The 24,232-nt window shown below is 45.3% G+C and overlaps 3 protein-coding genes and 1 non-coding gene across 7 annotated transcripts in view; 1 reads left to right on the top strand and 3 right to left on the bottom strand.

The window, feature by feature from the left end:
* Window positions 1-1,486: 1,486 nt before the first annotated feature.
* LOC114450042 (WD repeat-containing protein 37) lies at window positions 1,487-12,047 on the bottom strand. 2 transcript variants are annotated; one of them, XM_028427944.1, is made up of 14 exons: window positions 11,893-12,047; window positions 9,892-10,063; window positions 7,468-7,564; window positions 7,011-7,106; window positions 6,861-6,925; window positions 4,401-4,536; window positions 4,188-4,259; window positions 3,989-4,033; window positions 3,815-3,891; window positions 3,491-3,731; window positions 3,201-3,342; window positions 2,982-3,116; window positions 2,771-2,885; window positions 1,487-2,562 (listed from the first exon to the last, which is right to left on the bottom strand). In XM_028427944.1, exons 2-14 carry the CDS (start codon window positions 10,027-10,029, stop codon window positions 2,431-2,433), a joined length of 1,491 nt encoding a protein of 496 aa, XP_028283745.1. In that variant the 5' UTR covers window positions 10,030-10,063; window positions 11,893-12,047; the 3' UTR covers window positions 1,487-2,430. The 2 variants fall into 2 exon arrangements, with proteins under 2 accessions (XP_028283745.1, XP_028283746.1); XM_028427945.1 differs by having other exon boundaries at window positions 3,491-3,728.
* Window positions 12,048-12,433: 386 nt separating this feature from the next.
* Window positions 12,434-17,966, bottom strand: gtpbp4 (GTP binding protein 4). Its single transcript, XM_028427935.1, has 17 exons — window positions 17,814-17,966; window positions 17,100-17,270; window positions 16,909-17,012; window positions 16,679-16,815; window positions 16,353-16,453; window positions 16,161-16,253; window positions 15,835-16,026; window positions 14,778-14,843; window positions 14,583-14,672; window positions 14,387-14,497; window positions 14,217-14,294; window positions 14,038-14,089; window positions 13,843-13,943; window positions 13,526-13,723; window positions 13,372-13,437; window positions 13,076-13,219; window positions 12,434-12,991 (listed from the first exon to the last, which is right to left on the bottom strand). The coding sequence occupies exons 1-17, from the start codon at window positions 17,859-17,861 to the stop codon at window positions 12,839-12,841; spliced, it is 1,905 nt and encodes a 634-aa protein (XP_028283736.1). The 5' UTR covers window positions 17,862-17,966; the 3' UTR covers window positions 12,434-12,838.
* A 484-nt stretch (window positions 17,967-18,450) lies between these two features.
* trnay-gua (transfer RNA tyrosine (anticodon GUA)) lies at window positions 18,451-18,538 on the bottom strand. The gene is given in 2 exon segments: window positions 18,451-18,486; window positions 18,502-18,538. It is a non-coding gene; the product is annotated as a tRNA-Tyr (tRNA).
* A 1,123-nt stretch (window positions 18,539-19,661) lies between these two features.
* Window positions 19,662-24,232, top strand: part of larp4b (La ribonucleoprotein 4B) — a 28,663-nt gene continuing 24,092 nt past the window's right edge. For 2 of the 3 annotated variants that reach the window (XM_028427933.1, XM_028427932.1), the window contains exons 1-2: window positions 20,158-20,660; window positions 22,572-22,705. In XM_028427933.1, the coding sequence (XP_028283734.1) occupies window positions 20,630-20,660; window positions 22,572-22,705 (165 nt within the window). In that variant the 5' untranslated portion in view covers window positions 20,158-20,629. Of the gene's footprint in view, window positions 19,799-20,157; window positions 20,661-22,571; window positions 22,706-24,232 lie in introns of those variants that run through there. The other variant, XM_028427934.1, reaches the window with a different exon arrangement.

Here is a 24,232-nt window from a genome sequence, read left to right as displayed (position 1 = left end):
TATAATCCACAAAACTGCAGCTGTTTGTTTTACTTGTTGAGCTGAGTTGTGTTTGTTATTGTACATCAAACCAGTTCGACCACACATAAACACCGTTTACACCGAGGAGCCACAGTTAACACGGCTTCAAGATGGCGCCGTCGAGGCGGTTGATGCTCAGTGATGATGTGATCCGTTTTTTTTTTCTTGTTATTGATGGAGTGAAAAGTGTGAGTGAACATTCAGGTGAAACTATGAGTGGCTCAGTGTCGGTGGACGATGCAGTGAGAGCTGCTGAAACTGTCCGCAAGACCGTCGGACACACACACACACACACACACACACACACACACACACACACACACACACACACACACACACACACACACACACACACACACACACACACACACACACACACACACACACACACACACACACACACACACACACACACACACACACACACACACACACACACACACACAGAGTGCACAGTCTTGTTATTTAAACCAGGGATGCAGCTGTAACAGGCCTGTGAGGAAAACACCCCGAACAGTGACACATTTACAGTTCAGATTTTTCCCTCACAGATGAAACTTCTTCAGAATTCTCAGTAGGAAGTCCAAATTCAGATTATTTTCCCCTCAAAGTCTTTTTCCGCCTCTCAATTAGATTATTTCAAACTTCTCTGAAAGTTCAGAATTTAAAGCTGAGAAGAAGAAACTTTCAAAGGCACAGTTTTCACATTTACTGTTCAGTTTCCTCCAAAAAAACATTTACATGGATTTATTTTAATATTTAGAATTTGACAATCCTGAAAAAGTCGTCCTGTTTTTACATTTTATATTTACACCTGCAGAATGCCTTCTGATATTTTAGCCTATTGGATGTGTTGTCCCTGGAATAAATGAAAATCTGTTGTGACTGTAAAAAGCTGATGATACAACCTCATCCATCAAAAAGCCATAAAATGGATTTACACAAAAAAAACAAGTTCAAGTTATAAAGGCTAATAAAACTGCTGCAACTGAAAGACACTATACAGCCCACCCTCCTTATATATTACAACTTATATGGTACAAAGTGATGCTTTTAAAGAAAGAGTTAACACTTTAACTTTACACAGGCCCTACTGTAATTAAATATCAACATTATTTAACAAAACTGGGTGTTTCTACGGTTTGAGAGGATTCGTAGAAATACAGAAGGCAGCAGTAAAGTGAGACGACACACACAAGCTGTGGGTGTTTTTAAAATGACCCAATGAAGACTGAACGTTCATGTCGATGTTTGAATGAAGTGCGCCTGTTGTTTGTGCGACTGCTGCAGCGCCTGAAGACACGCAGCAGAGCCGTCCTGTCTCACAACATCAAACATGTTAAAACAGACACTGCAGACAGGAAGTAGTGGCGTTAAACCCAGAACCTCCCGTCCCCCTGAACGCAGCTTTGGCTGTGTGTGTTTTAGTGGCAGTGGGAAAGCAAAGCGGGCGACAGCAAACGCATCACGACACTCCTCAGGGCTTTTATTTTTCTTTAAAAGTACCATAACAAACGTGACACACACAGAAACCCCACGAGTGTTCCAACAACAGGGACTAAAGGGTGCTGCGATCTAGGAAAACACAGGTCCCTACAATCATGACGTGGATTATTCCTGTTTGCTCTGAATGAATATTTGTGTGACTTCTTACAGGGTACGGACACATGTGGCTAATGTGGAAGGAGATCTGCTCACTTCATCTTCATCCAGAGACAAATGTTTGTTTGTCTCTACTACACAACAGGCTGAACTGCAAACAGCAACACAAACAGACATGTAACAGTTTACGGTAATTTATAAAAATGTGCATAACTTCCTCTTCTGAACACTGAATAAAACTGTCTGCTGTGTTGACATGTGGCGTCACCGCCTCACACTCACACGCTTCCTTTGTGAACTGCGATTCTATCGATCAGGGAGTTGATTCAAATTAATGCATTTGAACATAAAATGAGTGGATTTGTCCTTTAAAGCAGCAGCAGACCGCCGTCCTCGTCTCAGCATAAATCTGCCGTTAGTGGCACAGGTTAGAATTTTGCTGTATTATTACTTAAATTAGCTTCAAGCAGATATGTCAACAGGTAGCATCCGCTAAATACAGCCTGTGTTTTTGTGCTTTTGTGTTTATATATTGGCGGTTTTTACATTGGAGAAGTGCAGGAGAGCTCAGGTCCTGTTCCTGCACCACCCTCGAACCTCCTGTAGGCTCAGAAGACAAACGCCGCTTCAAAGTGAGTCAGTTTGACCTATCAGTTACAACATGTGACACGAATAGAAGGACGCAACAAAACTTCTCACAGCCGCCTTTTCAACCTACCAGAGCAGGCGTCTGACACACACACACACACACACACACACACACACACTGAGGGTGGAGTTTCACTGGAAGGTGACAGGACGAGGAGGTCATTTCTCTTGCAGCAGGGCCGGGATGTTGATGTTCCAGCCGATGGCCTGCCGGTCGAAGCCACAGCTGAACAGGTTGCAGGTGGTGTTGTCTTCACACCAGGCGGAGCAGCACACCATGCGCCGGTGACCCTGAAACCACGACCGAGACAACACAGCAGCTATTAAAAACACACTGAGCAGCATGCGGAGGAGGATACAGTACATCTGGAAAGCTTGTGTGATGCTACAGGAGCTAAACTCTAACACCCAGAATGCACTGGGATGGGTGGAGAACAAACGGGGGGCTCTTTAACCCCATCTTTAATTAACTGCAGTTAACAGTACATCACTGACTGACCTGTCTGTTGCTTCGTGGGAGTCGAGCCAGTCGCACCCCGCTCATGTCGAACAGCCGGACCTGCCGATTGTCGTGAGGCAGAGCGATGATCTTCTGGTTCACCGACACGCTGATCCTGAACAGAGGAGCAGCAGAACAGCACACAGGAGGTTGGAGTGTATCTGTTTATATTCCTCACTAAAAGATCTAATCTATGAGCAGGTTCACAGACCTGTTGACAGCAGAGTCGGTACGGATGGTTGCTATGGGCGACCTCATGTTCTTCAAGTCCCACACTTTGACGGTTCGATCGTCGCTCCCAGACACCACATTATCTCCCACCGTGAACACAGCAGACGTCACAGTGCTGCAAAGTTCAAAAGGACGGTGTTTAGTCAGCATCACTCTTTACAGCGATGAAAATGAAAGCGTGCACGTGTGTTAAACGGACTCGGTGTGACCCTGGAACACGTTGACGGAGTGGATGGACGGGTCTCTGAAGTCCCAGAGTCTGAAGGTGGTGTCTCTGGACGAGGTGACAACCAGACGCTGGGTGGGGTGTGTGCAGCAGTGGGTCAGCTCCTGGTCATGGCCTGGACACACACACACACACACACAGTGACACACAAAGGCAGCAGACCTCCCTCCATCCCCTCCTCCTGACAACCGTCTGATTCTTTCTCCAAAGTAAACTCTACTTTTCCGGTTGAGTCCAGTTTCATGGTAACACACTGTCCTTACCAGTGAGCGAGTGGACGAGCTCCGAGGTCTCCACATCGTACAAATTGGCAGCTCTGTCCCAGGAGGCCGTCACAACCTGTTTCCCCCCCACCAGCCAATCAGCTGCGATCACCACGCCCTGGTGGCTGCGGAGAGTCGTGGTCGCCACGCGGATGGAGGGGCAGTCGTTGGGCCCTTCCACCTCGCCGTCCGCCTCGTCTTTGTCTGAGAAGTCCACGTCGTCTTCGCAGGGTGTCTGCTGCTGGGACAAGATGAGGGAAGTCAGTGACGGTGACGACATAAAGTCCACATGAGGACTCAAAGGGCAGCTGTGTCCACGCTTACAGTGATATCAGCCACCGGCTGGGGAGTCGGCAGCTGCACCATGTATCTCCAGACGTGCGCGGTCTGATCTCCAGAAGCTGAAGGAGGAAAAAAGGGACAAGTGAAGAGACGTCCCCGTTTGTTTTTGGACTCCAGGAGTTTACTCTGAGCGTTGCAGGGTCTGGAGACTGTTACCTGTTAGAGCCATCTGCTCAGTCGGGTGGAACTTTATAGAGTTGACTGTGGAAACAGGGACATGAATGAACGGTCGCATCACAACAGACACAGAACTGCATGAGTCCACACTACACTGGTGGTTATTTTCACAAAGCAAAAACATAAATATAATGAACAGACTAATGTTCTTATAAAGGTAGCATGTGTTTGTAACTACCTGATCCTTGGTGGCCCAGATATTTGAGGAGACACTTTCCTGTTTCAATGCTCCACAGCATCGCAGTGTGGTCTGAATCATAGACAAGAGTGAAAACAAGTATTACTGCATGCTGGATGTAAACAGAACGTTTAGTTTGGGTTAAATTTAGCATAAAATGGAGACTGATGAGGAAACAGAAGAACTTTGTAATGGTTGGTAATGAGGCCATACCTGCAGACGCAGTACCAAGCACCACAGGTTGGGTCCTGGTGACGCTGAGGTCCCAGATGCCGTCTCTGTGACCCACATACTCCCTGACCAGCTGGCACACTGCTCTGGACGTGGTCGCTTTGAAACTGGACACGATCTGAATGCGACATCAAACGAACATTAGCACCACAAAGTCCCAGCTCAGTCCCACACCAGGTTCCTACACCTGCCGCTTTGGAAAAATCCAATCCGTTTGTTGATATCACATAAACAAACAGCAACTATTCAATATGGAAGGTTTCCTCCCTGTTTTTGGGTTTTTTTATTAATCTAGACCTCCTCCAGGGCTGTGTAGGAACCCCGGTGTTGGTGGGAGTAGCATCAGCAAAACTGGGGATCACTGAGAAGCTGCTCAGCAGGGTCCATGTAGTACGCCAGGGATAAAGAAGCTTTGCTTAACAACAGTGTTATTCATAGCAGTCCTGGGCTGAAGCTGCTGTTTTAAGCTTCTCTAAGCATGTGGGGATGCTGTAAACCCAGCAGGTCCGGTGCTTCAAGAGCTTTAAAACACAACACACAACCAGCCCAGGCCTGGTATCAACACAAGTGTAGACACTTTAAACCAGTAACGCAGATTACTGTCAATGCACAACCCAAAGAAAAACCTAGAGAGGAGCAGGGCAGACGAAACCGATCAGTCCTTTTTATTAGTGTCAAGATTTCTGATCAAGACGTTTACGTTAAAGATGGGGATGATACAAACAGGACTCTTGGTTCTCTTTGGACACAGACCGCTAAATAAGTTCCAACTGAAAGAAAGCATAAACAACGGCGTCATTCATCTCATAATGGATCCTTGGCAACACAGCATGTGTCTGTTAAAGAGGTGACACTGAAGATGTGATGAAGGGGACTGCTTGGAATCAGTGGTTGGTTAGCAAGCAGCACATCATCTGCTCTTCTACGCAGTATGAATGTGACCTGCATGTTCGATGGAAGGTTAAGGGTTTCATGAGATTCTAATGAAAAGAATGAAGAGTATTTATTTCAATGTTGCTGAGAATGTTGATGAATCTAGAGTTTGTTCAAATGTAACACAGACGATGTCACATTTAAAAAAAAAAAAGAAAAAGAGAAAGCAGCAACAGGTTCAGGGAGGATTTAGGGAAACGCAAAGCAACAACAAGCTTAAAGTAACGCGCTGGGCTGCGAGTCTAATGCACCCTGCAGTTAATGCTCTACAGCTCAGTGTGCGGTCTGCAAACCATGCCGACACTTTGCTTTTTGAAACTGTAAAATCATCATCTGACTGCAAAAGTAAGCCCAAAAAATAACATTTTATTTTCGAGCAATACATTTGAAACTATCCATTATGATCTAAACCTTTAAAAGAACTTATCATCCATCATGCCGTCACTGATAAGTCCACGTTCATTCAGCAGCTCTGATCAGTCAACACTGCACAACATGCACTGGAGGCTGGCTTCAAAAGTCAATCCACCACTTACACACACACGCTGTTGCACAGGCCACTTGTTTCATCCACATATACCGGGAACACACAGTATAAGCATGAGGTGGTCTTATTGTTCGGGTTCTTGCTTGGTCTGTTTTTTTATTCCCCTTTGCTGACATAACATCTGCTCAGAGAACAACAAGCTCCATAGCTCCATCTTATAAGCATCTGCCAGCTAACTTCATTCAAAACACAGCACACTGTCATAACTGACCACAGCAAAGTCGCATGTGATGTGGAACAATCCTTTAAATCGACTGATGTGATAAAATTATGAAAAGGTTGTTAGATCTCACAAAGCAAAGTCTGACATGGCCGAGCGCTTTTCAGCAGACCACACACTGGCGGAACCGAGCGATGACCTACAGCAGCCCTTGAGGGTTTCATTAGAGGTATTAACTGCTTCAGATGCATACAGAGTGTACCATTATATGGACAAGCTAAATCAAAATTGAAGAGGTGCAACTGAAAAAGGCTGTTAGTGAGATAACAGAGTCACGCTTTTATCTCACGCAGAAACTGGTAGAAACGCCTACATTTGAATGACCAAGTCTCTTGGGGAGGGAGTGTCGACCCCCTCGCTGGGCTGTTCATGCATATTTGGCACACACGGGGGGGGAAGGGGAGGGGGGAGGGGAAGAAATCAACAAGTTACCCATGAGTCTCCACCCCACAACTCCCAGCTGGTTACGCTGAAGTTGCGGGATCCGCCTACTCTGGCGTGGCAAGAATTTGAACGCGGCTACGAGCAGAAAGGTGAAAGAGACAGCAGGTCTACTGTTCAGCATTCAAAGATCATGTGACCCCACACTGACGAGCCACAACACAAAGAGGCCAGTTAAACATCTTTTCAACGTATACATTCTGCAGTGTAGTGTAATGATGAGCTTCCTCAGGATTCAGACTGATGCAGCTTCCAAACCAACTGACGGTTTGTGCGAGTACTCGAGTACGGACGTCGTTACCTTGCTTGTGGAGGCCTTGTAGGTCGTCTTCAGTTTCTGAGACAGCTGACTGGTGCTGTGGCTCGCTGCGAATCAGACACACAAATCAACATGAGATCAGCAAAAGTTTGAATGATGTGAAGCATAAAGTCAAACTGCAGAGGGACTCGCCTTTAGTTTTAAGAGCTCCTTTGGCTAAATCTGCCCCTTCGATTGTCTGTCCCTCTGCGGCCAAACGATCGTTCAGCGTTTCAATTTCTCTGCGTACTGAGAAGACAAAACAAGTTGTGTTAAGAGAAGTCTCACGGTGCAGATTCTGCACCTGCGCCGCTCTGAACAGCTCAGTTATAGTTACTTAAGGAACGGTACAGACTCTATTACTCATCTTTAACCATCAGAGCTGTGCTCACAGACTTGGACTAATGTACTTCAAACTTCTCTCTTTGATATATGCTGCTGCTACTACAGCCTAATGTCCCTACAGGGATTAATAAAGTACATCTTTATCTTCCAATGAGGGGGAGACTGGGCTAGAAGCTCTTTAAGGATATAAAAGCAGGCAATATAGAGGAACTGTATTGACAGTGAAAACCAGAACAATGCTTCCCTCCTCTGGGGGGAGACTTACGTTCCAGATTTTCTATGTAGAGGTTCTCAAACTCCCGCTCGATCTGGCTGAACAGGTCCAGCAGATTGCTCCTCAGAGACAGAGGCAGTTTGGAGTCCTGCAGGGGAAGAAGTGCAAACAGGTATGGTTGTGTAGTTTAAAACAGAGAGTGTGTGTGTGTACAGATGTATTGACGTACAATAAGTAAAAGCTGAAAACAATAACGAACCAAGTAACAGAAAAAATGAGCAGCTCTACAATATGCTGCCTGGCTTCAGAGTCCCAGAGTCCACTGTGGAGGTCAATAATCAGAACCAATACCAGCATCCATAACACCAAACTGCAATATGTCACAACTGTTCAAACCTTACAGGTTTAAACATCTGAGCTGCAGCAGTGGCACAAACATGAAGCGAGGGCCGGCTCCTCACAGTTTCAGTCCATCGTGATGAAACTGCTCAGTGTGCTGAAGCTTTCTTTGCACCTGACCGCATGCTGCTGACAGCTGTTATTATTTTTTTTAAAGAAGCCAGTCAAGTGTGTTGGTAGCATTCATGGGCTGAAAGGTCTGTGCCTCAGTGGATGACTGCACAGAGGAGAAGAGGAAAGGCTGCAGCATGAAGGGTCGGGGTGGGTTTACACCATGACATATGCAAGCCACGGGTTATAGGTAGGTGTTCATCAAAACGGGCACTCCACTGTGGAGGTCAGACTGAACATGTGGTCAAGGAGCCCAGCCTTTGTCAGTGTTACACATCAATTTTTAAACTGAAACAGACCGTTTTACTCACCTGCTGCCAGTAGAAGATCGATTAACTTCAGTAGAAGATTGTATGAGATAAGCCACATGCTTTTGTATATAGGTATTTCTGCATTTTTAATAAACAATTGGAGCTGATTTCCAGCTTTAAATCCAGTGAATTTATGTGAACTCTAAACAAACTAGAGAAAACACACATCACCTCCTTTAATACTAAACAAACCTAAACTACACGACTAGATCTAACTCTACAAACACATCTGGGGGAGTGGACACCATTATCTGCAACATGGAGGGCTAAACACCTGGAACTTACCTCCATTCTTATGAAGGACTCCAGATTATCAGAGGACTGGGACCAAAAGGGGCCAGAGTGAAAAAACAAAAAGTCATGAGGAAGGGATTACACTCTGTTCGTTAGAAAAGGGCGCTTGCAACAAGTTTTTAATCCAGAGCTGCTCTGCACACCAGTCAGCGGGGCGTAAAACTCAGGTGAACCAAGACATCATGGCAGTGTTGTTTTAAAGGTTGTCAAGAAAAACCCGAAAACAACAAGTGAAGAGTTGAAGGAGTGTTCTTTGTTAGATTATGGGACTTCCCCACAGCAGGAGAACCACAGGTGCAACTGATAACATTAACGCTGCTGTTCAGGTGGCTGAGAAAGCCGGAGCAGCTAAAAGGAGGCTTCATTTTATTATTCACACCTGTGCTCCTCCTGCTGAGGCATTTAAATATGCCTCAGCATATTTAAAGACAGGTTGTTTGTCTTTATTAGAGTTAAAGTGCTGATTTATTCCAAGGGGTGTTAAAGCCTATAATATCATGTCGGTGCCCATTGATTATTAGATCCTTTTCTGTGGTCACCATGACGCAGCAAACTGTGCAGCCTCCTTAGTTTAGCCAACAACAATGAAGGAGCGTCCCTGTTTACACCCGCAGCATGATGTTTTTCTGTAGCTCTGCAGAGGCTTTGTCACAAAACGGCCGAGAACAGACACTATTGATTTACACAGGAAATTGTTGAAGCTGATACTTTGCTAAAATGAGTCAAACTGGAAAACCAAAAAAGATTTGAAAAAAGAGGCTTTGTTCCTACTTTAGTCTGTAGATTCTGTCTTTGAAGAATTCAAAATATGTAGGAAAATCACATGGGAGTAAAATCCCAGGCTTCTCCTGATTTGGACTGCTCTCATTAACTACAGGCAAAGTGTTTATGTGTGTGTTTATTGGAGCAATTTGATCCTTATTAGCTTAAAAAAGACTCAGCAGTGTCCTGGTGAGACGGGAACGAGCACCAGCAATCCACTTAATTCAAGTACAAGTGTCTGAGCCTGTTATAAATCTGCCTGTTTTAACCACTAAACTAAAATAAACTCAGAGTAATCATGCACTGATTGTGGCACGCTTAAGCCAGCAACAATATAAACTATTATTTGTCCTCTACCCGGCTGCATTAAGGCCTAATTGGCTTAGGCTTACAACTAGAGTGCTTACGGGTGCTGACAGCAACAGCAGGACAACGAGCTAATGATGACAGACAGGGGAGGAGTGCGGTTTGACATCACCAGAGGAGCAGCTGGAAACAGAGGGGCTGATTCTTTCCATTGCTCTCTATTGATTGGACTATTACAATGACCTTTTCCTAGTGTTCTTCCTCACTGCACACTCTGAGGAGTCATCATCACCTGTCCTTCCAGCATGTCCCTCTGCAGGCCGGAGCGGTCCTGCTCGGTGCTGTTGGTCCTGCGGATGGACAGGCTGTGGGACTTCCTCTTCTGCTTGGCCTGGCGGGCGGCTGCACTGCTTCCACTCTCCACCGGCATCTCTGCATTCACACCTGACGTAAGCTGCTGTACTCTGAAAGAATCATACAAGAGAAGGTTACAAAATGCGACGGGAACAAATCCTGCTCACAGTGAGCCTCACTGAGGAAAACATAAGATGGCTGTGCTGCACTTGGCAGCCTCCGTGTGTGAATGTGTGAAATGACAAAGTGAATGGGTGTGAAACAGAGTGTGCCACGCTCTGTGGGCACCTTAAGGCGAAACGAGAAGGATTACTGGAAGAGAAACTGAGAAGTGCGCAACCTCGTCTTCCCCTTTCTGATAATAACAGATTGTCTGTTTGATATTTTGTAGGAAACAGCTGAAATGCCTTTATTAAAAAACTCATCACAGCCTTCATAAGACACTCATAATGACAATTTTACAAGGCTCGATCAATGCTACTTTTTTTGTTGTATTGAAAAATGATTGATTGGGCAGCAGTGGCTCAGTGGTAGAGCAGGGTTGTCCAATAATCACAAGGTTGGTGGTTCGATCCCAGCTCTGCCCTAGTCATTGTTGTGTGTCCTTGGGCAGGGCACTTTACCCGCATTGCCTGTATGAATGTGTATGAATGACTCAGCGGTGGTCGGAGAGGCCGTAGGCAGCCACGTCTCCGTCAGTCTCCCCCTGGGGAGCTGTGTGTGCTCTCTGTAGTTTACCACTGCCACCCTGTGTGAATGTGGTGTGAATGAGTGTCCTAGAAAAGCACTATATAAGTTCGATGTATTAAGAAACCTTTTTAGTCCCACAATGAGGAAATTGCTTAAGGCAGCCCAGCAAAGAGCGCCATACACCAGTGAGTACACTGGAGGCTATGCGGGTAAAGTGCCTTGCCCAAGGACACACAGCAGTGACTACGGAGGAGTTGGGATCGAACCACCAACCCTGCTATAGCACTGAGCCACTGCTGCCCAACTATTATTATTATTATTAATTGTATTATAAGCCCTTAAATTCGTTTTTTTATTTTTGTATTTAAGCAACAGGGAAAATAAATTATGACTGATTTATAATAATTTATAATAATTCAATAATATGTCACACTAATTGATTGGTGTGAAGTGTAGCTGATTAACGGCCCCTCTAGTCCTAGTTCTGCTGTTTCATTTCACTTTCTTATGCCTTAAATATTGCATGGGTAAATATCCTTGTTGCAGAAATGTGCTCTATAAATATATTTCCCCTGCCTAGTTCTAACAGAAATAAACAATTTCTAACATTACAGTGTCCAGACAGCTGGCAGGTCGTCAATATTGACATAGAACTACACATTTTTCCTTCCATCACTTAATACCCTGGTTTCCACAGAAAGCTCACAGAGTCAGTGAACCCTCTGTGGATGTTCACATCACAGTCATCACAGACTTAAGCCTGGCTCCAGCTGTCACTTATGGACACCGGCGTGTGGGGTTTAACCTTGAGCTGACACAAGAAGGTCTCTGGATGCTAAACAGCTGTTTTTCCATCACCTCTGAGCCTGAAAGCAGCGCGAGCATCGCTGCTTCCTCCACCCATCCCTGCCCGTGTGCCTACAGAATAAAACAGCCTTGTTCAGCTGTCAGACCCCGGCTGGGAGTCAGTTCCTCCTGCTGACTGTCACTGCTGTGACCCAAAGATTGAGGGCCAGGAAAGCACGGTCATGTCGCGGAGCCTTAAAATGTTAGCTAAAGCTGACCCTAACTCCGTGTCTGTAAGTCTACGTAAACATGAGCAAGTCCAGACAATATTAGCCTTGTTACAGCGGGATGTCCTGCATAAGCTAAAGCCAAGCTAACGTTATCCCCATTAGCTGGTGGTATCAAGCATGCTAATAGGCTAACGGTGAAAACAACCTGCCCCAAAACACGGAAAACAACTTACCGGAAAGTCTACAAATACAGAGTTTTATTCCGGGATATACTGGGAAGTGTTATCATTTCCAACATTTTCCTCAGAGCGTGAAAATGCTGCGCAGATGTGTCCAAAATCCGTGTTGACAACTGACGGGCACCGTTACGTGAGAAAAGATAACGAAGCCAATTCCGGCCGGAGGATTTTCAAAATAAAAGCCAAATCTGGAACGTGAAGCGAAACCCGTTCACACCAAGCTCAAATCCAAAGTGTGCGTGTTTATCACTTTCTTAATTGTGATCCTACATAAAAAAAATGAAAACGATATATTTTTATAATCGCACTCATGTACCTGTAAATGTACTGTCTGGTCGCTACTTTCATTTTGGGGGTTAATATGCCACAAACGTTTCAGCTGCCAGGTAAGTAAGATGGTTAATTATATATAATAATATGCATTCATACTCACAAATCATCACGGGTAAGTTAAAAACACAGAGCAGGTGAATTGGCTTTTCAAAATAAAAGCATGCCATTTAGATGAATTTAGACAGACTGACAGCAGCTCGGGTTAGATGTGTGTTTATTTGGCTCCCTTGTTAATGAATGTGAATAGAAGAGACTTGTTAAAAGGAAGCATCGCCACCACTTTATCCAAAATAAACAGCTTCTTGAGCTGTAAGGCATAAACAGCTTACTGCACTGCTATTACCAAGAGAAAATCCTGTCACAGTACAGATCAGTTTAACAACAGGTTTACCATGGCAACGTCAGTGTTTACACAAAACACCTTGCTGCTGGGTGCTGACTCTTATTTTCTATACAGTTCTTTCAAGATCTTTACCGTTCAGCAAGCTTCACCTCAGTGAGCTGACAAACAGAAGACACACACAGTTATCATAACAACTAATCATGTCAATGGTTGGGTGCATTTCAGATTTCAGAGTCCAGGTCTGAACCGTCCAAGTAAGCAGCACTATCTATGATCGGTTTTGCCAGACTTCCTCTTCCCGGCCAGCAGGTGTTTGGGTTTGAGGTCAAACACGTGTCGGTCCGACTCTCCCTTCCTGCCCTGCCGGTTCATGTCCTTCTGGGAGTTCTTCATCATCTTCTTCGCCTTCTTTACCATCTGAAAAACAGAAACACGGCACCACTGAGTTTTTTCAGCTTTCATTCTAATTTATTTGAACGAGTAAAAATCACCGGCACATACCTTTCCATCTCGTAACCCAGACTGGTCTCGTGGTGGACGGGAGGCACTCTGGCTGCGGGTTTTGGAGGTCGGAGGCGCTGAGGCTTCGCGCTTACGTTTCCTCGTGACACTGCGGGAGCGTCTGGCCTGCAGTGCGTAGTGGCTCTGGAAGTACAAGAGGACAAACAAGAACGTCAACCAGGCCTCCTCAAAAGAAACTAATAATCCATGCAAACACATGAAAAATCTGTTTATGTAAGAAAATGAACAGAAAAGATGTTTTATTGATTGCATTTCAAGACATTTGTCAGACTCACTTCATCTTTATCGTTCATGTCCAGTCCGAGCTCGCTCATCTCCTTCTCCAGCTTCTTCCTTTCAACCTGCACATATTAAACACATTTAATAATAAACTCCCACCAGAGGACAGAGGCACACACCCCATCTGCATGTCTTCAACAACCCTCTCACCTTGGTGGAGGTCCTGGGCATGCGCGGCCCGTGCACGTCTTTTTCCTTTGACTCCATCACCATCAGCTGCCTCTTCTCGCGGATCTGTTTGGCGAGGGAGCGGATCTCCTGCATCTCCTCGTCCTCGCTCTCGTCGTCTGAGTCGTACTCTCCGGCTCGCTCCTTCAGCTCCTCCTCCTTCTCCAGTTCCTCCAGTTTCTGTGAGGAAAGAATTAAAAGTACTAAACCAACACACCCACGCTCCTCTAGCTCCGACTTTTTAGAGATACTTGCACAGAGTCAGCAGTAAGGAGTCGCTCTGGAGCGTCCACACTCACCATCATGATGTCAGGGTCGATGTAGTCGGCAATGTTGTGGCCCTCCCACACCTCCGGGATCTTGTCTTGCTTCTCATCATCGTTCATCAGATCCCAGTATTCTTAAGAAAGAAAGAAAAACAGCAATGCTGACATCTACTTCTCACAACATGACAGCAGCAGCAGCGCCGCTGTGTGAATGAAAGCGCTTCTTACTCTGTAGATCCAGCACGTAGTCATCACCAAGCTCCAGCTCCAGATCCCTCTCCTGCACGGACATAAAGGGTTTGGTTAAACAGACAGATCTCGATCTGCTGGTGGTGAAGTGCTCACATGTTGTATTTATTCATTTTAAAGTGGAAGTACAGGACTATCCTGCCTCCTGCCTCACATACCGTTCTGCGTTTGGGTGCATCCACCTCCATCGCCTTCTTGCGCATCAGTGCTCCCTCTGGGATGAATGGAGGCCTCTCCTGGGCAGGTGAACAAAAAAAAGACTTCATAAGCCACCAGGCCCCAGGTTGACAACGATGACACAGTCAGGTGTCTGGTGGACTTGTTTTACCTTCTGGTCCCTCTTGGCGGGCATGGCCAGGTGCAGCCGGTTGAGAACATCATGGACCTTCTTGGTCTTCATCTTAGTGTTGACACGGTGAGCGAGGAGCTGGTCACAGGCCTGAGAAGACCGACCATGCATCTCATTAAGATGAAGAACACAGGTGCAGGAGCTCACAGGGAGCCTGGGTTCAGTGGTGCCTCACCTCAGTTTTAACCTGCATGACTCCCTCCTCTGTCAGGGTGCTGGTCTCGATGACAGGGACTCCATCAGTGGTGAGGTCGGCGAAGATTTTCTGACAGAATGAAAACATGAGCTCAACATTAGAAGTCTGCAGAGATGTGTTGGTGTAACACAAACAGCGAAGCTTCGTTAAGTGTTGGAGACTAAAGGGAATCACCTGGTCCTCCTCAGACAGCTCGCTGATCTTCTTCACATCACACTTGTTTGCCACGATGATGAGTGGCTGCAGGGAGCAAGACATCAGAATTATTTGCACCATATTACATGTTAACCCTCTCCTGTCCTCAGAGAGACTCAGTAAAACCTTTCTGGAACTTGTTTGGGGATACTGCAGGTACTGAAGGCAGCATATGAGCCGAGGCTGCAACTATTTTCCGAGGTTTACAACACATGCAGCAGCCGTTGAAACAGGTAAGATGTGCCAAAAGTGAAGGTGAGGAGAAGACAGCTGTGGAGGAGCTGATGCTGAGACACCGCTGTATGTTGATTAGGTGGCTGACACGTGCATGTACACACCAGCACGAGTGATTCTTCTTCTTTCTTATGTGTGCAGAGTTACAGGAAGCTCAGGAGCGAGACACACGTATGTTCACTACTGAAGTGCTTATTGTAAAAGAGTGATACATGTTAACTTCACCGTTTGATAAACTTGTTGGTGAAGACAGAGAAACGCTGCACATGGTACAAATGATCCCCGGCCATCTGGTAATCTGACTGGTACTGGTAGCAACCACCACATTTCTGGTATCATGACATCCCTGCAGCTAAAAATACACTCTCTTCATAAACGTCTTCTAACTGAGACAGTGCCGGTTTACCTCATTTACTGAAATTCAATTCTGCAGTTGATGCGTTTAAAGGAGCAGTTCACCACAAAATCAAGTCTTCCCTTTGCCATGCAGTGCTATCCATCTATCCAACTTTGTTTCTGGTTTCTAGACAGTAATGTCATTAACACCTAGGGTGGGATAGCTGCTGTGTCGCTGACAAGCCCCCAGCTGTCTGCAGCCAATAATACGATATGCTATTCACACCCAGCAGAAAGGCTTTCTAACCTGAGGTTAGCAGGCATAAAAAGCTGAATACCTGCCTTGTGTGCTGGTGTGAGTGTAAATTATAATGCAGCTCAAACACATCTAAAAGCCTGTCTAATAATCCAGAGCACAGCCTGGTTGTTCATGGTTCAAAGCAGATGTAAAGTGCTGACGTCTGACCTTGTTGGCGAACAGAGGGCGGATGTTGTTGAAGAGCTCCAGCTGCTCCTGCAGGGTGTGACCGCACTGCTCAGACGCGTCCATGACGTACAGAACCGCCGCTCTGAGATGAGCCAGAGCCGTGATGGCCTGCATCTCGATGGTGTTCCTCTCCTCCAGGGGGTGGTCCAGGATCCCGGGGGTGTCCACCACCTACACACAACGTACACAGTTATTATGTTAAAGACAACATCCCATTACAGTCAACATTCAGAGCTGGCCATCGTCACAGTTCTGATCCAGTGTGCTGAACACACAGCTAAGCAGCAGCAGCAGCAGCATCCTACCTGCCAGCGCAGGTATCTGTAGTCCATGTGACCCACAAACAGAGACTTGGTGGTGAACGCGTACGGCTGGACGTCCACATCTGCTCTGGTCACCTGAAGAAAAACAGCATTTACACCATGTTAGCTGCACTATAACAGGGAAGTTAAACCAGGTATATACTGATACACTGACACATTGAACATGTTGTTTACCTTGTTGATGAAACTGGACTTGCCCACATTGGGGTAACCACACAGGAGCAGGGTCCTCGTGTTTGGGTCGATGCTCGGCAACCGGGACAGATGCTGACGCACTGGTGAGGAGGACAGCAGGGAGATGTGTTACCTTCACATTTTACCTCACAAAATCCTAATTAAACCAGAAATGTAGTGTTTACACCAACAAGATTCTGAAAAAAAACTAGGACGCCACGATCGACCAGCACTCAACATTCAGGAAGTATTTGGCTGAACTGGAGGCGCTCTGCTGCTGCTGCTGAGCAGCATACAGAAAACATGTGAGGCACATACACATTTACCTTGCTCTAGATACTCCAGACTTGACTTCTGCCTCTTCAGGATGGTGCACATGCGCCCCAGAGCAGCTCTCTTCAGCTGTTTACACCGATACAGAGAATCTCCGTACTTCATCAGACGCACGTAGTCTTTAGCAACACTGGAGGGTGACAGAAAAAAAACGGTTTTTCTGGATTATCGGACATCTGAAGACAAACCACTGCAATAAGGAGATGATCTCACAGGAACTTACTTATCGATCAAATTCTTGGCTATGTTTATCTGTCCCAGGGCCAGCTTGTAATGGTCTTTGTCGTACAGCACGTTCATCAGATCAGCATAGAAGGGGTGAATGTCCTGATGAGACACAGACGAGAGTCATCTGGTAAAAAGGGTCAGTTTCTAGTCTGTGAACCCTTCAGGAGGACTTTCACAAAGACTTACGTCGAGCTTGGGGAAGTCGGTGAGGATCTGCGTGAGGCGGTCGTGGTAGTTCTGCTGGGTGAACTTCACCTTCCGCATGTAGAAGTGTCGGATACGGTGAATCTGGTAATGCTTGTGGACCACCGTGGGCGTCTTCCTTTGAGTTTTGGATAAAGTGATGTCGATGAAATCCTGTAAAAAAAAAAAAATAAAAGAGCGCCCATTAATACCACAAAGAAGACATGCTGTTGAACAAGTCAGCTTTTATTTTTGGTCTAGGCTGTCTTAAATCCGTCTGACTTGGGCATTATGACATGATTAAGCCTGGTTGTCCTAACTGTCAATACTTCAGCACAATGTGGCATTTAAAGGGACTGACACAGGTGTGGGTACATGCGAGGCGCTTATTACTACGTGGCGCCTATAAATTCATGGCATCCAGGCTGGATTGAGCAGTGTGTCCCTCCTGTCGAGACAAAACTGGGGAATCTTAAAATTGACGATTTTGACCGGAGTTTTGACAGCGACACGACTTCATGATCATAACTCAGACATGATCTGTCCACCGTGTTCCCTTCACGGTCCTCCTGAAGCCTCTGTACAGCAGCACAGCACGTGTTTTCCGTCCCAGCACCATGTTGTATTTCTTTAACCTCCTCTCGTCTCTCGCAGCGCAGAAACCATCCGATAACACAGCGGACGCTTTAACCCTTTAAAACGCGGAGAAAAACTCACCTTGGCGGTGGGAACCACCATAATCTTCTTGAAATTATAGAGTGCCATTTTGTCGGGACACGTTGAGGTCCGCTGACGGCACGGGGAAAGGGAACTTCAGGGTTCCGCTACAACCGGAAAAGACTTGGAGTGTGTGCGGTTTTTCCCCCCACATCGCCCCCTAGCGTCCGGACATGGACACAGCAACAAAACACACCACAACATTCGGCTGTTGTGGTCAGTTATATCCAAATGTTCCCCTCTGTTATGATGCCAAAATTAAACAGATACTATTCTTGTGATTAATTTATCCTGAATAATTCAATTGTAATTAATTTGGTCCTTATAGCAGAGCGTATGATCTTAGTTTTATTCATTATGTGATAAGAGTTTGCTGTAGAGTATATAAAAGCAAACATAAAAGCCCATTTGGTCTCTTAGTAAACATCTTTAATGTCACTTGGGGTTAATTCCAATACTTTAGAATTCAATGTCTGTGTTTTTATGCTTTGGTTTAGTCTAAGACAATATTCAAAAATTTCTGAAATCCAAAATTTTTGTTTGTAATTTAATGTATAAATATTGTTTGAGGAGTCAAGAATGAAGATTCTTTATTGTCACTATGCAAATCACAAAGAAATTCTGTTCAAAATGTTCCTCCTTCGAGCCGGATTTGAACCAGCGACCTAAGGATATCAGCATGTGGCCGCTACAGTCCTCCGCTCTACCAACTGAGCTATCGAAGGGGTGCATGTTCGCCTCCATACTTTTTCACGTCTTTCAGTGGGGGAGGGCAGAGTCATGGGGGGGGGGGGGTTGTTGTGATCCGCGGTGACCACGAAACAGCCAATCAGCGGCCACCGTTGTCTCCGTGCCACGCCCACTAAACTCTGATCACGAGTGTATCCGCGTGCGCCCACCGCCAGTCTGGACCAATCAGGACGGCCTGCTGAGAGAGCGAGGGAGGAAGAGGAGGAGGGGGAAGAGGGGCGGAGGCGCGAGCCCAGTGTGACAGCTCCGACTTCGGTGCTGCACCAGAGAGAAGGAAAACACGAAGAGGTCTCACTCTGTCTGCGTCTCGTCCGTCTCGTTACGTCTGCACGCAGAGGGGTAAACTGGCATTCTGTAATAATCAGAAATAATCAGAAACAGTACAATTTTTATTTTTAATCTGAATATATTCAATAGATCCAATATATTTGCTTTGTAAATATACAATCAAACTGGCAAAAAAAAACTATAAATAAAGATTCAAGATTCAAAGGAAAGCTGATTTATAAAAGTCTAATTAGGCACAAAAATCTCAAATGCAAAAATGTTTCATAAAATAAACATATTTATATTCCCAAATATGAAAAAAGCACTTTGTTGTTGTGTATAAGTGAATCATCATACGGCCATAGACGATCTTTGCGCTGCACACGAAAGGGAAAGGAAACGCCGACTTCTCCATTCCAAAATCCCCCCTCTCTCATCTTAGCAGTAACGAATGTTTGATCGATCGGAAGCTTACAGACGAGTAACGTTCATTCCTCGGGTTCAGGGTCTGTCGGTTGGTTTTTGACTTCCCCCTCCCGTAAAACCTGCTGTTGACCGTGAGGAATTTGCTTCGCGTGAGATTCCAGGCACCAGATTTATCGAGCCCGACTGCACAAAGTTGATAGGCAAGCTAGCTAGCTAGCCACCTAGCTAACTCTTAGCTAGCTCACTTGCTAACTAGCTTGCGGTGCTGGTCGGGGGGAGCCCGTTTTGCCGTTAGTTTTGGGGAGGTCGTTTTGTCATTGCACTGCAACAGTCTGTGGCTATTCTCCTTGAATACTGAAGACTATATGTGGTGAGGGTTGAAGCGACTAGCCGGTTATTCGTAGCTAGCGTGCTCGATATAGCCTGCTAGCTAATACTCTGCGTATTTAGCCTGGAAGCCAATTCAAGGCCTCAGTCCAGCACCACCACCAACTGCCACTACCACCATAGTATTTGCATTGCAGTGCGGTGAGAGTTGACAGGTGAGTAAGAAACTGTTTTCAAACTTGTCAAAGTGGGTACAGGAGCCGCACAGAGACGGCCCTGTGTTGTCATATCGCTGCTTTGTAAAGTCAGCATAAGTTAGCTTGCTTGCTAAATAAATATTAGCTTGATTCAAAACGATTGGGGGTTGGGGAATCCGCGAAATCACGCCGGAGGTCGCCATCTTTCATTTGATGCTGCTGCAAGCCAGCTAACTAGACGTAGCTGCTACTTTCTGGCCCAAGTCAAGTTCAGAACAAGACGAGGTGGCGTGTTCGGGGTCGATGTGCTGTTTGTCGGTTTATTAGCTACGTCCAGCCTGTACTTCGCTCTCATTACGCCGTCATGTTGCTCAGTGACGAAGGAGTGTCGCTGTGCATGGCCCTTGGCATGGGGCATGGCATGTGAGCTGCGGTCTTTTCTTGCTGTCAGCTGCTGAATGTGCCTGCATTGCGTCTTTAGTGAAAGTTGCCGTGTTTCACTTGTAAAGTTGATCCAAACAGACCGCGGCCTCTGTACCAGTTCGTCTGCCTGTTCGAATACATATGAGCAATGGCTGGACCCTCCCACCGGAACATGTGACGTGCCCTGTGACCAGCCTCGACCAGCGGTAACCCACCGACTAAAAATACGGGTGCTGGTCCACTCTTGCATTTTTCACCAGTGGGGTTGACCCTCGGCCTTATTGTGGAACAGCAGAGCAACATTTAAATCACCCCTTGTTATTATGCAAGGTGGATGGAGGAGGAGGAGGAGGACCGGGCGAAGCTTGTTTTGGTTCAGGCCGTGTCTAGACGTGATGATTGACTCACTGCTGGGGAGGAAATGACATGAGTTCTGATCAGGCTTTTTATGAGATGTGTGGGTCAAACTATTTCTGACATTTGGCAGGCTTCAGTTGTTTACAATACAGTTATTATCCTTTACGCTTGTGTTATTCTCTAAGGCAGATTGTGACTTAAAGCTGAAATTACACATTTGGAAGCATGTTATGTACCTTAATCAGAGAGCTGTTCATCTTTTTTTGTCAAATTTAGAGGTTTTCAGTCCTCATACAGCTACATGTATGTATGTAATTCACAAAGTTGTGTGACCGCAGAAGTATATGTATTCATGTCATTTGTTGTGCCGTTGTGTGGCTTAAAGCACACTGGCTCAGCCAACATGTGTCAGGTTTACTCTACAGAAAAGTTTGCCTCACAGCAGCTGTTGTTGTTGATAAGTGACCAGAACTGAAGGAGGCTGGTGTTTAGCCCATTTCGTTCGGATGGCACGACGCACGCCGTGTGTCAGTATGTGGATCAAAGGTCACAAGCTTTACAGCCATGCCATTCTTTTTCTGCTTTGTATGCAAACACAACGAGGGCCCGTGTCAAAGACAGGCGCCCGATTGTTGGGGTGGATTATCGCCGCTTTACACAGGGCTCCAACAGGACAGAAAAGAAGGTGGTTCCAGTCATGTTTGGGCTCGGTGGGCTTTTCCTACTCTTGTTGTTTTTTTACAGTGAGGTCAGCTGTAGTGGAAGGGCTCCACCAACGGGGCTGCTGGTCCTAGAACTGCAGCCTTGGGGGGATGGGAGAATAATTTGACCAATATACTCTTCCATTCATTCGCCATTTAGAGTCAGAAATTAGCAGCACAGGGATGAATGTGTGAATATACCACGGAAACCAAGGCACAGACACTGATGGCCATTTTAGTAAGGTTGGACTTTTACATTCAGTTTTTGTAAAGCAGCTTTTTAGGAATACTAGTTATTTTAGAAGAAATGCCACATTAGTGTTTTTTTTCAGAATTCTTTGCTTGTTGAATGATCTTTTTAAATGTTTTGTGACTGTCTGCTGTGTAGTCACCAGCTCACTAGAACTTTTTTCCACTTTTCTGTCTTGATGTCTGACAATGATTGAACCTGCTGGCATGAGGATGTCATTTACAGTAAACCTGTTAACAGCATCCAGAGGCATCAGGAAATAGTTTGACATGGGAATGCACACTCAATTTAACAGTTAGTGTTTTTTTTAAAAACATAAAATATATATATTTAATAAAAATCAGTATTTTGTTTTACTAAATTGGTCCTAGATCCAATCAATTGTAAAATAAATGGCAGCTAGGCTGTTGAGGGTGTACGGTTGCCTCCATTGTGTGTTCCACAGTCTGTTAAACCTGTCTAACCTATAATACAAGTCTGCCTATCGTTGGTGCTGGGCCTGCTGTCAGATATTGATCCTTTAATCTTACTTTTTACGTTTATGTCCCTTTGTTTTTGCCATTGCTTACAGGTCCCATCAAACCGAAGTGTTGGCAAGAGCTGACAGCGGGTTTTCCACATGTGTCGTCACATCTGTGTGGATCCTGTCTTATGTTAGAGTAGTGGCTCTGTCTTTGGGCAAGAACACTGCAGCTAAATGCGGTGTTGATAGGTAGTTGGTAGGTTGTGAAATTAACTGCCAGAAAATGGTTAACTGGGAAATATGGTGTGATGGCTTAAGTAACGTTCTAAATTTATACCAACTTCAAAAGATACACCACTGACACATCGAGTAGGCTTCGAATTAAATATCCGAAACTGACATAAAGTCACATTTGAAATAATAAAAATGTTTTTTTTTTGTCTTAAGGGCGACGCTGCGCACTCCTCCTCGCCGAGCTCTCTTAAAGTAACTTTCGGACAGTGCCCCTGGCCTTGTTCATAACAACAGATATGCTGAAGTTGTTTGACAAACAGCCATTGCTGAATCTAACTTGTTTGTCCCCTCTGCACCCCGTAGCTTACTTGGTGACACAAAGACTTCTCCCTGAGGAGCCAAGAAGCAGACGGCTCATGACTTCTGACCAGGACACAAAAGTTGTAGCTGAACCACAGGTGCAGCAAGTACAAGAGGCAAAAGAGAACTCTCATTTGGTGAGTGTTGCACACAAACACTTGCTTTTCAGCTGGCTTGAGTCCTTCCTCAGTCTGACACTGATACGCCGGAGTGTGTGTGTTCATTTTTTTGTTTTTAACCTTTAGCCGGCAGGTTTTTGATTCGTTAAATTTTATCTCTTGACCGATGTTTGTGGTTTGGCTTTTTCTTTTGGTTGTCTCACATGCAATTGTCTTCCTGCTCAGTTCAAGTAGCACTTGTTGGTGAAACTCAAGCCACATCTGATTTTGTTTACGTTTTGCATATTACAACTGTAGCATTTAGTTGTTGAGTTGGAGCAACATTAAAGAGTTTCAGTTCCTACGACTCCAGTCTGACAACACTGAGGATTACCTCTGGGGCAGTTGTTACAGCAGAATACTAATATCGCTGTGACATGTTTGAATATGTTTTGCAGTCGTGCCAAATATCTGAATCCTCCCCAGTCTAAACCAGCTGACTGACAGAGAGCATCATGCCAACCTCAGCCCGCTTTTGACTGATTTCCCACACTGATTATGTTCAATAGAGAAGTGCTGGGTAAAGAGGAATGGGCAGCTCCTGTAACTACACAACCATAGCCTGTTGTATTTCTCTGTTCATAAACTTATTGATTTCCTACATAGCTTTTTGCTTCTTGAATTGTGAGGTCCAGAACGGAAGTCTGCTTGGCCAGCGACTGTCTTGTTCAAGCGGCTGAGTGTGGCAGGGATTGAGTCTCATTGTTCCAGGTTAACTTGATTTTATAAATGAGGTTAGAGTTGAAACTTGCAATATTTTTCTTTATTGTTCAATGTTTCTTTGATTCAACAGGTTTCATGATGCTTTTCCTTCTGCCACCAGGAGCTAGACATAAACTTACCTCCAAATGCAGCAGACTTCAACTTTTATTATTGTGTTTCCCTCTTAATACAAGGGCAGCAGCTGAGGTTCATTGCAGGTTGTCTGTGAAAGAGTGCATCATGCATGTAGTAAGCACAGAATGTTTAATAATTGTGGCTTGATTAAGGTTGACTGTGAATATTCTGGCCTTTGTCAACTGTCATGTTTTAAATAGAATCAACAAAACTTTGTTGACTTTGTCCAGAAAAGCTGAAAAAATGACCTAAACAGAAACAATACACTGCAGCATTTAATAAATAGCAAAGTACAACAAGCCGCCCAGCCAGTGTGCTCTGCTGGACAGTAGTAGTAGCCACACAGTAACCTCACACTGCAGGGGAAAACATCCTATTGTTGTGTTTACTAGCAAACAACCGAACGCTGTGTAAAGGGATGAACTCCCAAAAGGATAAAGAACCCAGAACAAGGTTTTATGCGCTGATGTTTTTAAAAAAACCCTACATCTACGTTTACATCTGCATGCACAGTTGGCATGTAGCTTCTGTTAAATCAAACTGCATGTCTGCAAGTTATCCTAAGGCACACTGTGTGGCTTGTGTTGTAGTGGGTTGTGGAGTATCTTTTTATGTTTGCATGTGTCAGCATGCTACAGTAGCCTGCTAACCTCAGCTGGTAGTTATAGA

Source organism: Parambassis ranga, chromosome 17, assembly GCF_900634625.1.
Source record: "Parambassis ranga chromosome 17, fParRan2.1, whole genome shotgun sequence".
NCBI classification, from domain to species: domain Eukaryota; kingdom Metazoa; phylum Chordata; class Actinopteri; family Ambassidae; genus Parambassis; species Parambassis ranga.
This window is presented reverse-complemented; position numbering and strand designations above follow the sequence as displayed.